The 12662-nt window shown below is 42.3% G+C and overlaps 2 protein-coding genes across 3 annotated transcripts in view; one reads left to right on the top strand and one right to left on the bottom strand.

Moving 5' to 3' along the window:
• lrwd1 (leucine-rich repeats and WD repeat domain containing 1) overlaps positions 1-2982 on the bottom strand; it is a 48334-nt gene extending 45352 nt beyond the window's left edge. Inside the window, exon 1 of one of the 2 annotated variants that reach the window (XR_005944276.1) lies at positions 2684-2955. The gene's annotated coding sequence lies outside the window, so the exon portion shown is untranslated. Of the gene's footprint in view, positions 1-2683 lie in introns of both variants that reach the window. The other variant, XM_041198111.1, reaches the window with a different exon arrangement.
• A 64-nt stretch (positions 2983-3046) lies between these two features.
• Positions 3047-12321, top strand: alkbh4 (alkB homolog 4, lysine demthylase). The gene is made up of 3 exons (XM_041196804.1): positions 3047-3303; positions 8457-8654; positions 10655-12321. The coding sequence occupies exons 1-3, from the start codon at positions 3199-3201 to the stop codon at positions 11327-11329; spliced, it is 978 nt and encodes a 325-aa protein (XP_041052738.1). The 5' UTR covers positions 3047-3198; the 3' UTR covers positions 11330-12321.
• The last annotated feature ends 341 nt before the right edge of the window (positions 12322-12662 follow it).

The following is a 12662-nucleotide window of genomic DNA, read 5'->3' as shown; positions in this document are numbered from 1 at the left end:
TCAATTTTCTTGAGGGAATGAGGCTCTATACTCAAGTTTAATTTTTCAGGGTCAGAGAGGTTCTTCTGCTAACTGCAAATTTTAATAGGATCAGTGTAACTAAAATAAAATTGCGGATGCAGCGAATAAAGGAAACAAGCTCACAGAGGATAAAACCCCTAGTCCGTCAGGATTGCATCCACAAATTTAAAAAAAAATCTAGGGAATGTAGATTCCTTCTTGAATCCTTCTTCATAGGACAAAATAGAACAATTAGAAATGTGAAATTTAATAATGAAGTCAGCATAGATTTCAAAAGGGAAAATGTTGCTTAGTCAACCTTATTGAATTTTTTGAGGAGGCAAGAGAGAGGGTAGATAATGGTAATGCAGTAGCTGTAATTTATCTGGATTTTCCAAAAGTTTCCGATAAGGTGCCTCATAGTTGGCTAATGAACAAGGTCAGAGAATGTGGAGTCAGGGGACAAGTGGCAGGATGGATTGCTAGCTGGTTTCAAGATAGCAAGCAGAGAGCGGGAGTAAAGGGTAGTTATTCAGTGTCAGAAGGTGGGAAATGGTGTTCTACAAGGATCAGTGCTGGGGTCACTGTTGACATTAACAACCTGGACTTTGGAACTAAAAATACAATTTCCAAATGTGTGGGTGACACCAAACTGGGGAGGGGGTATGGTCGATACTGAGGAGGACCACAAAAAAATTCAGGGAGACATTAATAAACTTATAGAATGGGCAAATAATTGTCAAATGAAGTTCATCACAAATAAATGTGAGATAGCATATTTTGGTAGGAAAATTAGGGAGGTCACTTAGTCCTTCAAAGTTGTAAGTGTAGATTGGGATAGAGGAACAAAGGGACCACAGAGTGCAAAGGCATCAATCACTAAAAGTTGTGCCAAAAATTAACAAGGCCATTAAAAAGCAAACCAAGCAGAAGGTTTTATTTCTAGAGGGATGGAATTGAAAAGTAGGGAAGTTATGCTGAACCTGTATTGAACTTTGGTTAAACCACACCTAGAGCACTGTGTGCAATTCTGGTGGCCATAGTATAAAAAGGATATGGAGACAATGTACAGCATGTAGAAAAGATTTATAAGGATGATACCAGAAGTGTGGGGCTTTCCATATCAGGAGAGGACTGACAGGCTGGGTCGCTTTTCTCTTGAGAAAAGAAGGTTGAGGGGTGACCTAAATGAGCTCTTTAAAATTCTGAAAGGTTTTGATAGAGAGGGTACAGAGAGAATGTTTCCTCTTTTGGGAATGATGATAACTAGAGGCCATCAATATAAGACAGTTGCCAAGAAATCCAATAGGGAATTCAAGAGAAACCTCTTTACCCAAAGAGTGATGAGAATGTGGGACATGCTACTGTAGGAATGGTTGAGGTGAATACTGTATATAAATCCAGGGGAACTGAGACAAGCATATGAGGGAGAAGGGGATAGATGGTTATGATTGTAGATTTGGATGGGAAAAGATGGGAGAAGGCTCAAGTGGAGCTCAAACTCCAGCATTGACTGGTTGGGCCAACTGGTCTGTTTCAGTGGTGTGAGTGCGTGTGTGATATATACAGTTTTGGTCTCCGTATTTATGAAAGGATATACTGGGATTCGGAGGCAGTTCAAAAGAGATTCACTAGGCTGACTTCAAGAACGGCTAAACAGTTTAAGCCTTCATTCATTCGGGTTTAGAAAATTGAGGGGTGATCTTATTGAAATGTACAATAAACTGAGGGGGCTTGACAGGCTGGATGTTGAGATGTTTCCACTAGTGGGGGAATCCTGAACTGGGCAACATAGTTACAGAATAAGGGGGCACTCATTTAAACAGATGCAAAGGAATTTCTTCTCTCAGGGGGTAGTAAATGCCTGGGATTCTCTACCTCAGAGAGCTGTGGAGGCTAGATCACTGAACGTATTTACAGAGATAGGTACATTTTTGAAATATCGGAGAGTTGAGGGCTATGAGAAGTGCACAAAAGAGTCGAGGCTTGGGGTAGATCAGCCATAATCTTACTGAATGGCAGGGCTGACTTGAGGGGCCAAATGGCCTACTCCTGCTCCTATTTCTAATATTTTTATGTACATTTGTGTATATGCAATGATGACTATTACTGTTGAAAACTCATTTACTGCTGATTGAACAAGGCTTCAGTTGTATCATCAGTCTTTGGATAATTAGCCTAAATTCACACCTTAGCAGTGATTTCTGTGCAGATTCCCATCTGTGCAGACTGCAACAGCATAGCCTGTGGGGGAGCAGGGCTTAACTGACAGAAATATCTTGATTCCCGTCCTTAACTACACGTGCATACACCAGATGTTGCTGGCAGTTTTACCCAGTAGCAAGCAACAGTGAGCTTTGACAGCCTAGTCACAATGAATATAGGAAATCCAGGCCATCAAACGGTGTCTCATATGCCCTGGTTTCCCCACGGTGACTTGCCAACATTTCATTTCTCAGCCAACATCACCAGAAACAGATTATCTGGTCATTGCTGCTTGTGGAATCTTGCTCTACACAAATTAGATGGATGAAGGCTTCCGTACATCGCTGCAATGACCGCTCTCCAAAAGTAATGGATGCGAACGGCGCTATAGAAATGCAATGTTGTCTTTCTTTAAATGACTGCCATTCACATGATTTTTTGACCAGAGGCACCAAACCGTAATGAGCAGTTTCCTCACCTGAACCGGTGCAGATTTTGCTATGGAGCAAATTCCCAAACAGCAACGGGTATCTCGGGCCCGGCCGGTCCGGCTCGATAATATTCAATCTTTAAATTATTTAAATCAGGCCCCGCGGTATCCACAGAGACTATACACTGACTTTCACCGCGTTTAGCCTGGATTAGTTACCGGCTCTTGGCCGGTTGCTGCTGGATCCAGTGGAAAGTTTCCCGCCGATTTCAGGCCGAGCTCCGATACTCGCGAGTCGGTTAGCGCCTGCGCACTTTTCGCTCTCTGACGGCGGTTGACATCTGCGCACTCTCCGCTCTCTAACGCCAGCTAGTATCTGCGCGCTATCAGTGACGTCTGCGCACTCTCCGCACTGTGACGGCGGTTGGCACCTGCGCCTGCGTATTCTCCGCTCTTTGGCGGCTCCAACTTGGCCTTCTCTGGACCTGATGTAGTGACTGCTATGGCGGCCTTCCTAGGTTCGGACCGGTGGCTTTGAGTCGGAGGGGAAGAAATAGGGGACCATGGCCGCGGAGAGCACCGGACAGCCAAGCTGCGGCTGCAAAGGGATCCGTTCGTGCCTGATGTGTGAGCGGGGCGGGCTTGAACGGTTTGCCCAGTTCCAGCAGGTAAGAGAATAAACCAAACGCTGGAGCTGAGCAGTGAAAACTGATTTATTAATAGATGTGTGGTTAGAGCAACGACAACGATAAATCCTGAAACATTAAACTTTTGCTCTTTCCACATATGCTACCTGAACCCGCTGTGGATTTCCACCATTGTCTATTTTCGGATTCCCAGCAGCATTTTAGTTTTGTGTTAAGATAATTGTAATTTATAATATAATAATTGTTATATAAAACCTGCAATATTGGAAACTTGAAACGAGATCAGAAAATGGCGGAAATACAGAGCAGGTCAGTCAGCAGCTGAAAAGCACTTGAGGGTGCAGTGCACCCCTTCACTTAGACTGAGACTGGTACAGGATCTTACACCCAGTCATATTTGACTCTGGCTCTAACTTCTGTCTCTGCGACTGAACCTAGAAAGTTATGGGTCCAAGTTTAGGGGAAGGCAAAGGCGCAGTGGTATTGTCGCTGGACTAGTAATCCAGAAACCTAGAGTAATGCTCTGGGGGGTACCTGGGTTTGAATCCCGCCATGGCAGATGGTGGAATTTGAATTCAATAAAATCAATCTGTGAGCGCAGACTCTTAAATGCTCTCTGAAATGGCCCAACAAGCCACTCAGTTGTATTAAACCGCTACAAAGTCTCAAAAAAGGAAATGAAATTGGACAGACTACCCGGCATCAGCTCTGCAAAGTCCTAGAGAGCTGTCTCACAGACTAGTCACCCTCGCAGACTCGTACATCAATCATACAGACTAGTCATCCTCATGGAATCTCCTGCAGAGGAGGGAGTACAGTCCTCAACATCAACTCCGGCCCCTCCAACCATCAGGTCAAACATGGGCAAGGAAACTTACTGCTGATTACCACATACAACTAATGAATCAGTGCTCCTTCATGTTAAACATCACTTGAATGGTTCACTGAGAGTGGCAAGGGTAAGGAATGTACTCTGGGTGGGGACTTCAATGTCCATCACCAAGAGTGTCTTGGTAGCACCATTACAGGCCGAGTCCTAAAGGATATAGCTGCTAGACTGGGTCTGCGGCAGGTGGTGAGGGAACCAACAAGGGGGAAAAACGTATTTGACCTCATCCTCACCACCTGCCTGCTGCAGGTGCACCTGCCTTCATATTGACGATACCCTCCATTCTGTTTTGTGGCACTACCACTGTGCTAAATGGAATAGGTTTCGAGCAGACCTAATAACTGAAGACTGGGCATCCATGAGGTGCTGTGGGTCAGCAGCAGCAGCAGAATTGTACTTGAACACAATCTGTAGCCTCATGGCCCAGCATAACCCCTGCACTATGATTATCAACAAGCCAGGGGATCAACCCTGGTTCAATGAAGATTGCAGGAGGGCATGCCAGGAGCAGCACCAGGCATACCTAAAAATGAGGTGTCAACCTGGTGAAGCTATATCTACTACATGACTACTTGCATGCCAAACAGCAAAGGAACAGGTGGTAGACAGAACTAAACGATCCCACAACAAAAGGATTAGATCTAAGCTCTGCAGTACTGCCACAGTCATGAATGGTGGTGGACAATTAAACAACTCACTGGAGGAGGAGTATGCACAGATATCCCCCCAGCAAAAGATAAGGCTGAAGCATTTGCAACAACCTTCAGCCAGAAGTGCTGAGTGGATGATCCATCTCAGCCTCCTCTGGAGGTCCCCAGCATCACAGATGCCAGCCTTCAGCCAATTCGATTCACTCTACGTGATAACAAGAAAAGGCTGAAGAGACTGGATAGTGTAAAGGCATATATCTAAAAATGAGGTGTCAACCTGTTGAAGTTATAACACAAGACTACTTGCGTGCCAAACAGCATAAGCAGCAAGTAGTAGACAGAGCTAAGCAATCCCACAACCAACCTGACAATATTCCAGCAATAGTACTGAATACGTGCTCCAGAACTTGACGCGTCCCTGGTCAAGCTGTTCCAGTACAGCTACAGAAATGGCATCTACGCGGCTATGTGGAAAGTTGCCCAGGTGAGGCCTGTACACAAAAAGCAGGACAAATCCAACCCTCCAATTACCGCCCCATCAGTCTACTGTCCATATCAGTAAAGTAATGGAAGGGGTTATCAACAGTGCTATCAAGCGGCACCTGCTTAGCAATAACTTGCTCCCTGACACCCAGTTTGGGTTCCGCCAGGGTCACTCAGCTCCTGACCTCATTATAGCCTTGGTTCAAATATGGATAAAAGTGCTGAGCTCCTTAGGTGAGCTGAGAGTGACTGCCCTTGGCATCATGGCCGCATTTGGCCGAGTGTAGCATCAAGGAGCCCTAGCAAAATTGGAATTAATGGGAATCAGGGAGAAAACGCTCCACTGGTTGGAGTCATACCTAGCACTAAGGAAGATGGTTGTTGGAGGTCAGGTATCCCAGCTCCAGGACATCACTGCAGGAGTTCCTCAGGGTAGTGTCCTCAGCCAACCATCTTCAATTGCTTCATCAGTAACCTTCCTTCCATCATAAGGTCAGAAGTGGGGATGTTCACTGATGATTGCACAATGTTCAGCACCATTCGTGAATCCTCAGACACTGAAGCAGTCCATGTCCAAATGCAGCAGGACCTGGACAATATCCAGGCTTAGACTGACAAGTGGCAAGTAGCATTCGTGCCACACAAATGCCAGGCAGTCACCATCTCCAACAAGTGAGAATCTAACGATTGCTCCTTGAAGTTCAATGGCATTATCATCACTGATTCCCCCACTATCAACATCCTGGGGGTTACCATTGACCAGAAACTGAACTGGACTAGCCATATAAATGCTGTGGCTACAAGAGCAGGTCAGAGGCTAGGAATCCTATGACGGGTAACTCGCCTCCTGACTCCCCAAAACCCGTTCACCATCTACAAGGCACAAATGAGGAGTGTGATGGAATACTCCCCACTTGCCTGGATGAGTGTAGCTCCCACAACACAAGCTTGATACCGTGCAGGACAAAGCAGCCCCGCTTGATTGGCACCCCATCCACAAGCATTTACTCCCTCCACCACTAACGCACAGTGGCAGCAGTGTGTACCATCTACAAGATGGACTGCAGGAATTCACCAAGCCTCCTTCGATAGCACCTTCCAAACCCATGACCACTACCACCTAGAAGGACAAGGGCAGCAGATCGATGGGAACATCACTGCCTGGAAGTTCTCTTCCAAGTCACTCACCATCCTGACTTGAAAATATATTGACTTTCCTTCACTGTCGCTGGATCAAAACCCTGGAACTCCCTTCTAATAGCGCTGTGGGTGTACCTACACCACATGGACTGCAGCGGTTCAAGAAAGTGGCTCTCCGCCACCATCTCAAGGGCAACTAGGAACAGGCAATAAATGCTGGCCCAGCAAGTGAAACCCACATCCATGAATGAATAAAAAGTTGCCTCAAACAAGACCTTCCATACAGCAAAACCCTCCAAGGAGTGGAGGGTATTGAGTGGGAGAGAAGTTAAGGAGCATGACTGCACAATGGGTGGGACGATTTTTTTTGATGGAAGAGATAAGGGAGGATGTGCTGAGACATAGAATGGGACAAGGTTTGAGTGGGGCCATGGAGCAATTTGACAATGAACACAATCTTGAGATTGACTTATGGGGGAAATAGGGATCTGATGAAGGATGGTTCAGATGGATGTGCAGACTGTGTGCGGAATAGGAGCTGGGCTGAAGATTAGATAATGGATATTTGTGTATGGTGGACCTGTGGAGTAGAACCATAGAATGGTTACGGCACAGGAGAAGGAGGCCATTCAACCCATCAAGTGTAAGCTGGCTTTCGGTATGAGCAATTTAACCAATCATTCTCTGTCCCTGCATTTTCTTCCCCTTGAAGTGCTTATCCAATTCCCTTTTAAAAGCCACGACGGAATCTGCCTTCACCAGGCATTCCAGATTGCAACTACACTCTGAATAAAAATAGTTTTTTCTCATGTCACCTTCACTTCTTTTGCCAATCACCATAAATCTCGACCTTTCTGCCAATAGGGAAGTTTCACCCCTTGTGATTTGGAACAAAAGTGGACATGAGTGGTCTTGGCAATGTATTAATGTGATGTTTAAAGTAAAGTGTGGCTCAGGTCACCACATTTCAGTTTCATGTGAACAAGCAGTTGGTGTCTGAGGTGCAAAATTCTGATGGGAACCAACTAGAATAGTTTCAGTCTTGCAGATGTTGAACCGAAGAAAGTTCTAGCTCATGGATCATGTGGCAACTGTGTCCTTATGCTGCCTAAATTCAAAACATTGATGAGGTAATAGCAGTGCTCACTCCACTTTAAAAGATATTGTAGATTGTTGGTTCTAAAATGGTAATTGTTGTAGGGTATTGGTTATTGCTTGGTAGGTCTTAATGAAGTTGCCACAGTTTTAAGTAGGTTAACTCTATATACTTATTAACTACAAGCACTATGTACATATACACAGTAAAGGGTTCAAGCTAAGAGCTGTTTCCATGCTTACTTGTGCACTTGGCTCTGTCTAACACCTAGAGTGACTCCTAGGTGTGGGTCATGTGCTCTCTTATATCACTGTGAGCGGTACTGGGCTCAGTCCCACGTTAACCCTATATGTGCCAGACCCTTATACCATAGTAATGTTATCAATTTTACTGAGCAGTGAGAAATGGCTCTCCTTTAAGTGCCTTAGATATTTCATAGAATACTTTTACAATTTATTTCAATAGCTCCCGCCATCTTGGTATTTTTCCAATGGAACACCCCATCCTGGGCAATTGACCCCTGCTAAGCACCTCTAGGAAACAAAGTAGCTGACACTGGGATAACTACACTGTTTTGTAGTTATACACCAGATCTTGTCCCAGTGTCTCAACTTTTTAAATCTTTGCCTTTTTCTTTTGTACAAACAAGTCAGTCTTATCTCTGATGTTTTCTTGCTTGTATATGAATTAACTCTAAAATAAAAGCAAAAGACTGCAGATGCTGGGAATTGGGGATAAAAACAGAAAATGCTGGAAAAACTCATCAGGTCTTGCAGCATCTGTGGAGAGAGAAACAAAGTTAACCTTTTAAGTCTGTATGAGTTAACTCCCTTACTTGCTTGCTAGTGGGCTAAATGTTCATTTCGTCAATGTTCCTGAAGGAGTTGAAACACTGTCACAAATGCTCTTTCCACAGAAAAAGTACCACTTCATTTATCACCCTGCATCGGGCTTGGCAGTGGGGGATGACTCTTCTAGTTTAAGTGGCTGGACTTTTCCATTTCCTGGAGTATTTTTATCAGACAATTTTGTGAATGAAGAGGAGGAAACAGAACTGGTGAGCCTGATGGATAGCAATGAGTGGAAACCCTCACAGTCTGGACGCAAGAAACAGGTTAGCTTTCCCTGTCTCAGAGGAAAAACATGCTCTTATGGGTCATTGTCGGAACACTTTTACACATCCAGCTTTACAACACTTCTTTTTTTGCCTGGGTGAATGACAGAATATTAAGTTTTTGGTTATTTTGAGTGATTAGAGGTAGAAACTTAATATTAATTTCTTTCCTGTTTGACAGAGTCTTGGCATTGGCACAAACCAACTTTCCATCACTTGTGGGACAATCTGTGCTACATCGCCCAATTACATTGATCCTGCCACTTATCAGTCCTTACAAATACATGATTGGTTATATGCTGTTGCCTTAGAGAGGGTTCTTTAGTGCAAATCAAACTTAGGATCCTAAAGTAACCTGCCACTATTGTTTAAAAAAATGCACTCATACTTACACTGATCATTCTGGGTTTCCTAGTTTGAAAGTTTGCTTTCCTGTGTTCTATATGTTCAATATAGTATTGTCCTCAGCCTCATGGAACATGATGTTGAACACCATGTTGGCTAACTGGAAGCACCCCACTGAGCTTTCATTTTTCTTTTTGCTGAATATTTTTGTTTAAATGATCCATTGAGTTGAAGGAGTTACTGAGATAGGTAACCACAAGCAAACATCATAATAATGCACAATCATTAATCCAATTCCATTTCTTTTGAATGTCATTTAGATCTTCGAGTGTTATAATTTAATATCACATTGGTCTCAGTGTAGTTCCATTCTGGGATAAGTTTATAGAAAAGAATATTTGAATTTCATATCAGAACAAACTTAAAATGAACTTGAGTGGATAATTGATTTTTTTTTTAAATGTGAGTTGATGAGTGGACCGTGGCTGACATTGTGCTCAGTTAAATATCGGTGAATGAAGCGGACAAGGTAATGAGGAAAGTAAAGGGATTTGCAGTCAGTTGAGCAAGTTGACATGTTTGTCATATCATGATGCTTGCCTTGATCTGAAAGGAAACATTATGTATTTATCTAGCAACTTTCATATCATCAGGCTATTTCAAAGCGCTTCACAGTACTTTTTGAAGTGCAGTCACTACTGTAACACAAGGAAACAAGGGAACCAATATGTGTACAGCAAGATTACAAAACAAGCAATCAGTGAATAGATTATCTCATTTTTAGCAATATAGGTTGAGGGCTAAAAGTTGATTCATTGGGAGAACTGTTCTGCTGTTCTTTGAATAGTCCCATTGGTTCTTTTACATTCTCCTGAGAGGGCAAATGGAAATTTCTGTTTAATGTTCCATCCAAAAGATGGAATTTCCAAAACTGCAGCACTCCCTGTGTATAAGTTAATTGATTTAAAATACTTTGTGCATTCCACTTGGGGAAAAATACAGCCTTTTATCTCAGACTATCAATTAAAGCTGCTTTCTATTGTTTGGTTCTATGATGTTACACCTGTGAAAATTGGCTTTTTTTATTTTGCCTACTATTCCATCCACAATGGTTTGATGAGAAGTTTTAAAATTAAAAATAATAATCTAATTGTTAACAATACTGTAGTAGTTCAGTAGTACAGAACTTGAATATTGCTGAAAAAGAGACACACACGATAACTAAGCTTTTCATCTTGCACTCCTCAGGATATCTCACAAGCAATTACCAAACTGTAACAGGGGTACAACAGTTTATACTGCATAGGAAGAGAGAGCTGATTAGTTGGCAAGTGGGCTCTGATTGTTGGAGGCATTGCCATGGAGAATGCAGGACGGAGCAGTTAACTGCCCAGATTTGTTCAAATTCAAACCTGCATTCACCGTGGCAACGCCTCCACCAATCAGAGTCCATTTGCTAACCAATCAGTATGCTCTTCGCATGCAGTATAAATGGTTGTTCCCATGTTACTGTTCGGTAATTTCTTGTGAGGTATCCCGATGAGTATAAGACGAGAAGCTTAGATAGCGTGTTTCTTTTTTCAACAACAATACTGTAGTTACTTTTCTGGTGTTTTTGTTCAGTATTACTCATGTTTTTCTTTGTCAACATACAGGACTATGGCCCAAAAGTGAATTTTAAAAAGCACAAGTTGAAAGTGGGAAGCTTCAGTGGCCTGCCATGCTTCAGCCATCTCCTCATAAACCGAATGATACAACACCCTATGTTGAAAAGCTTTCTTCCTGTGGAGCAATGTAACCTGGATTATAGACCAGAACGAGGCTCTTCCATTGACCCACACTTTGATGACTGGTGGCTGTGGGGCGAGCGTCTGGTCAGCGTGAACCTGCTGTCTGAAACCACATTATCAATGTCTTTTGACTCAGAGAATTTCATCCCGCTACATTGTAATGAAATGGTGTGCAATGCACCATCATATGATCCAGTAACTGGTAATTCAGAGAGCATCTTTAATTTCCATGGAGATAACATTCCAGTTCATTGGATAGACAACTGTAGCATGAAAAGGACTAGTGACACAGGTCAAAGGCCAGTCCCTTACAAAGATGTAGAGGTAGCCATTAATTTGCCAAGGAGATCTTTAATTGCTTTATATGGGGATGCACGATATAAATGGAAACATGGCATATACAGGGAAGATATCAAGTCAAGGCGGATATGCTGTACCTTTAGGGAGTTATCGGAAGAGTTCAGCCACGGAGGGAACCAAGAGGCACTGGGGAAAGAGCTCGTGGATATAGCACTGAGGTTTCAGGGTGTTCCTGTATAAAATTACTACTCTAAAGCATCAAGCATAAGTGACCTCCATTATAAACTCAGTTTTGGGATAGCTACAAAAAACATGGTATTTAAGTTATTTAACCCATATCCGTATGCTGTTGCCTGGTTAAAAAAAGATGCAATGGGTGTGTCAGTCTGCCTCCAGGCCTTTGTAGCTTTATAAATGTTTGCCTAGAGATTTACAAGAATAGTGAGCTTCTTCTGACTTTTTCTGCCACCCCACTGGGGAAACAGCTGCTCTCCACTCCAGCCCCTATAATCAGGAACACTTTTGGGGGAAATTATGGTATCAGAATAATGTCTTGGCAAATTGTCCACCAATGCACCGTGCACATGAGCCATAACCAGGCTTTTATTAGTGAGGGAAGTGCAAAAAGTAAGCTCAGAATCCAGAATCAATTTTTCCAAATTTACTGCAGCTAGGTGGTGGTTTGAGTATTGACCTGTTGTGAGAGGACTTGGCCTATTTTTAATTAATAAATGGACACACAATTCAAATTATTCCAACCTGTCAAATTGCCTCTTCAGAAACCACTGATCCTGGTTTTCTCTAAGCAAACAGGTAGTGATCTGCTTTACTGTCAAATATTTAGATTTTGATTTAAATAAATGTTAATATATTGTAAATTAACTGTGCTCAAATATAACTTTGGTGTTATGTCAGGGTGATTGAAGTTAGCGTTTTGGAAATTCTTTTACTAAATGAGCTTAAGTTTAAACTAATTTTGAATTTTAAACTAGTTTGCTCCCTACTTCAGTTTTGTAAAATATCAGCTATTTGGGAATGGGACAATGAAAGTGACATTTTACCAAATGTATATCTAGTTTTAATATTGGAATTCTACAGAATTATATTTTTTATTTTGTAGGCTATTTTTATCAGATTCTTGAATGAATCCTGTATTGAAATAAGTCAGTAATTTTTATAAATAAAATGTCAGGTCAGATTATTTATGAGGATAAAGAAATTGGTGAGCTAAATAGACATTGTATCTGTTTTCATTTTCAATATTTTAGGATAGGTGAGTGACTAAAATTACTTCAAAGTAAATAACAATGGAAATAGTTTTAGCTTAGCTTCAGTCTGCACGACCTAATGCTATTTGCAAGAGTGGCTAAATAAATGGGAAAGGAGAGAAATGAGCACAAGGTTAGGAACATAGGAACAAGATTAGGCCATTCAGTTCATCGAGCCTACTGCTCTGCCATTCAATACAATCATGGCTGATCATCCACTTCAATGCCTTTTTCCTACAGTATCCCCATATCCTTTTACATTATGGACACTTAGAAATCTGTCAATCTCTGCTTTAAACATACTC

This window comes from Carcharodon carcharias, chromosome 10 (genome assembly GCF_017639515.1).
Source record: "Carcharodon carcharias isolate sCarCar2 chromosome 10, sCarCar2.pri, whole genome shotgun sequence".
Taxonomy (NCBI): Eukaryota; Metazoa; Chordata; class Chondrichthyes; order Lamniformes; family Lamnidae; genus Carcharodon; species Carcharodon carcharias.
This window is presented reverse-complemented; position numbering and strand designations above follow the sequence as displayed.

Bases quoted from the DNA above. Each gene is read 5' to 3' on its own strand.
- alkbh4 (XM_041196804.1), top strand. From the start codon at position 3,199: ATGGCCGCGGAGAGCACCGGACAGCCAAGCTGCGGCTGCAAAGGGATC. The intron at 3,304-8,456 runs GTAAGAGAATAA...CTCTTTCCACAG, and splicing joins GGTTTGCCCAGTTCCAGCAG to AAAAAGTACCACTTCATTTA. The intron at 8,655-10,654 runs GTTAGCTTTCCC...GTCAACATACAG, and splicing joins AGTCTGGACGCAAGAAACAG to GACTATGGCCCAAAAGTGAA.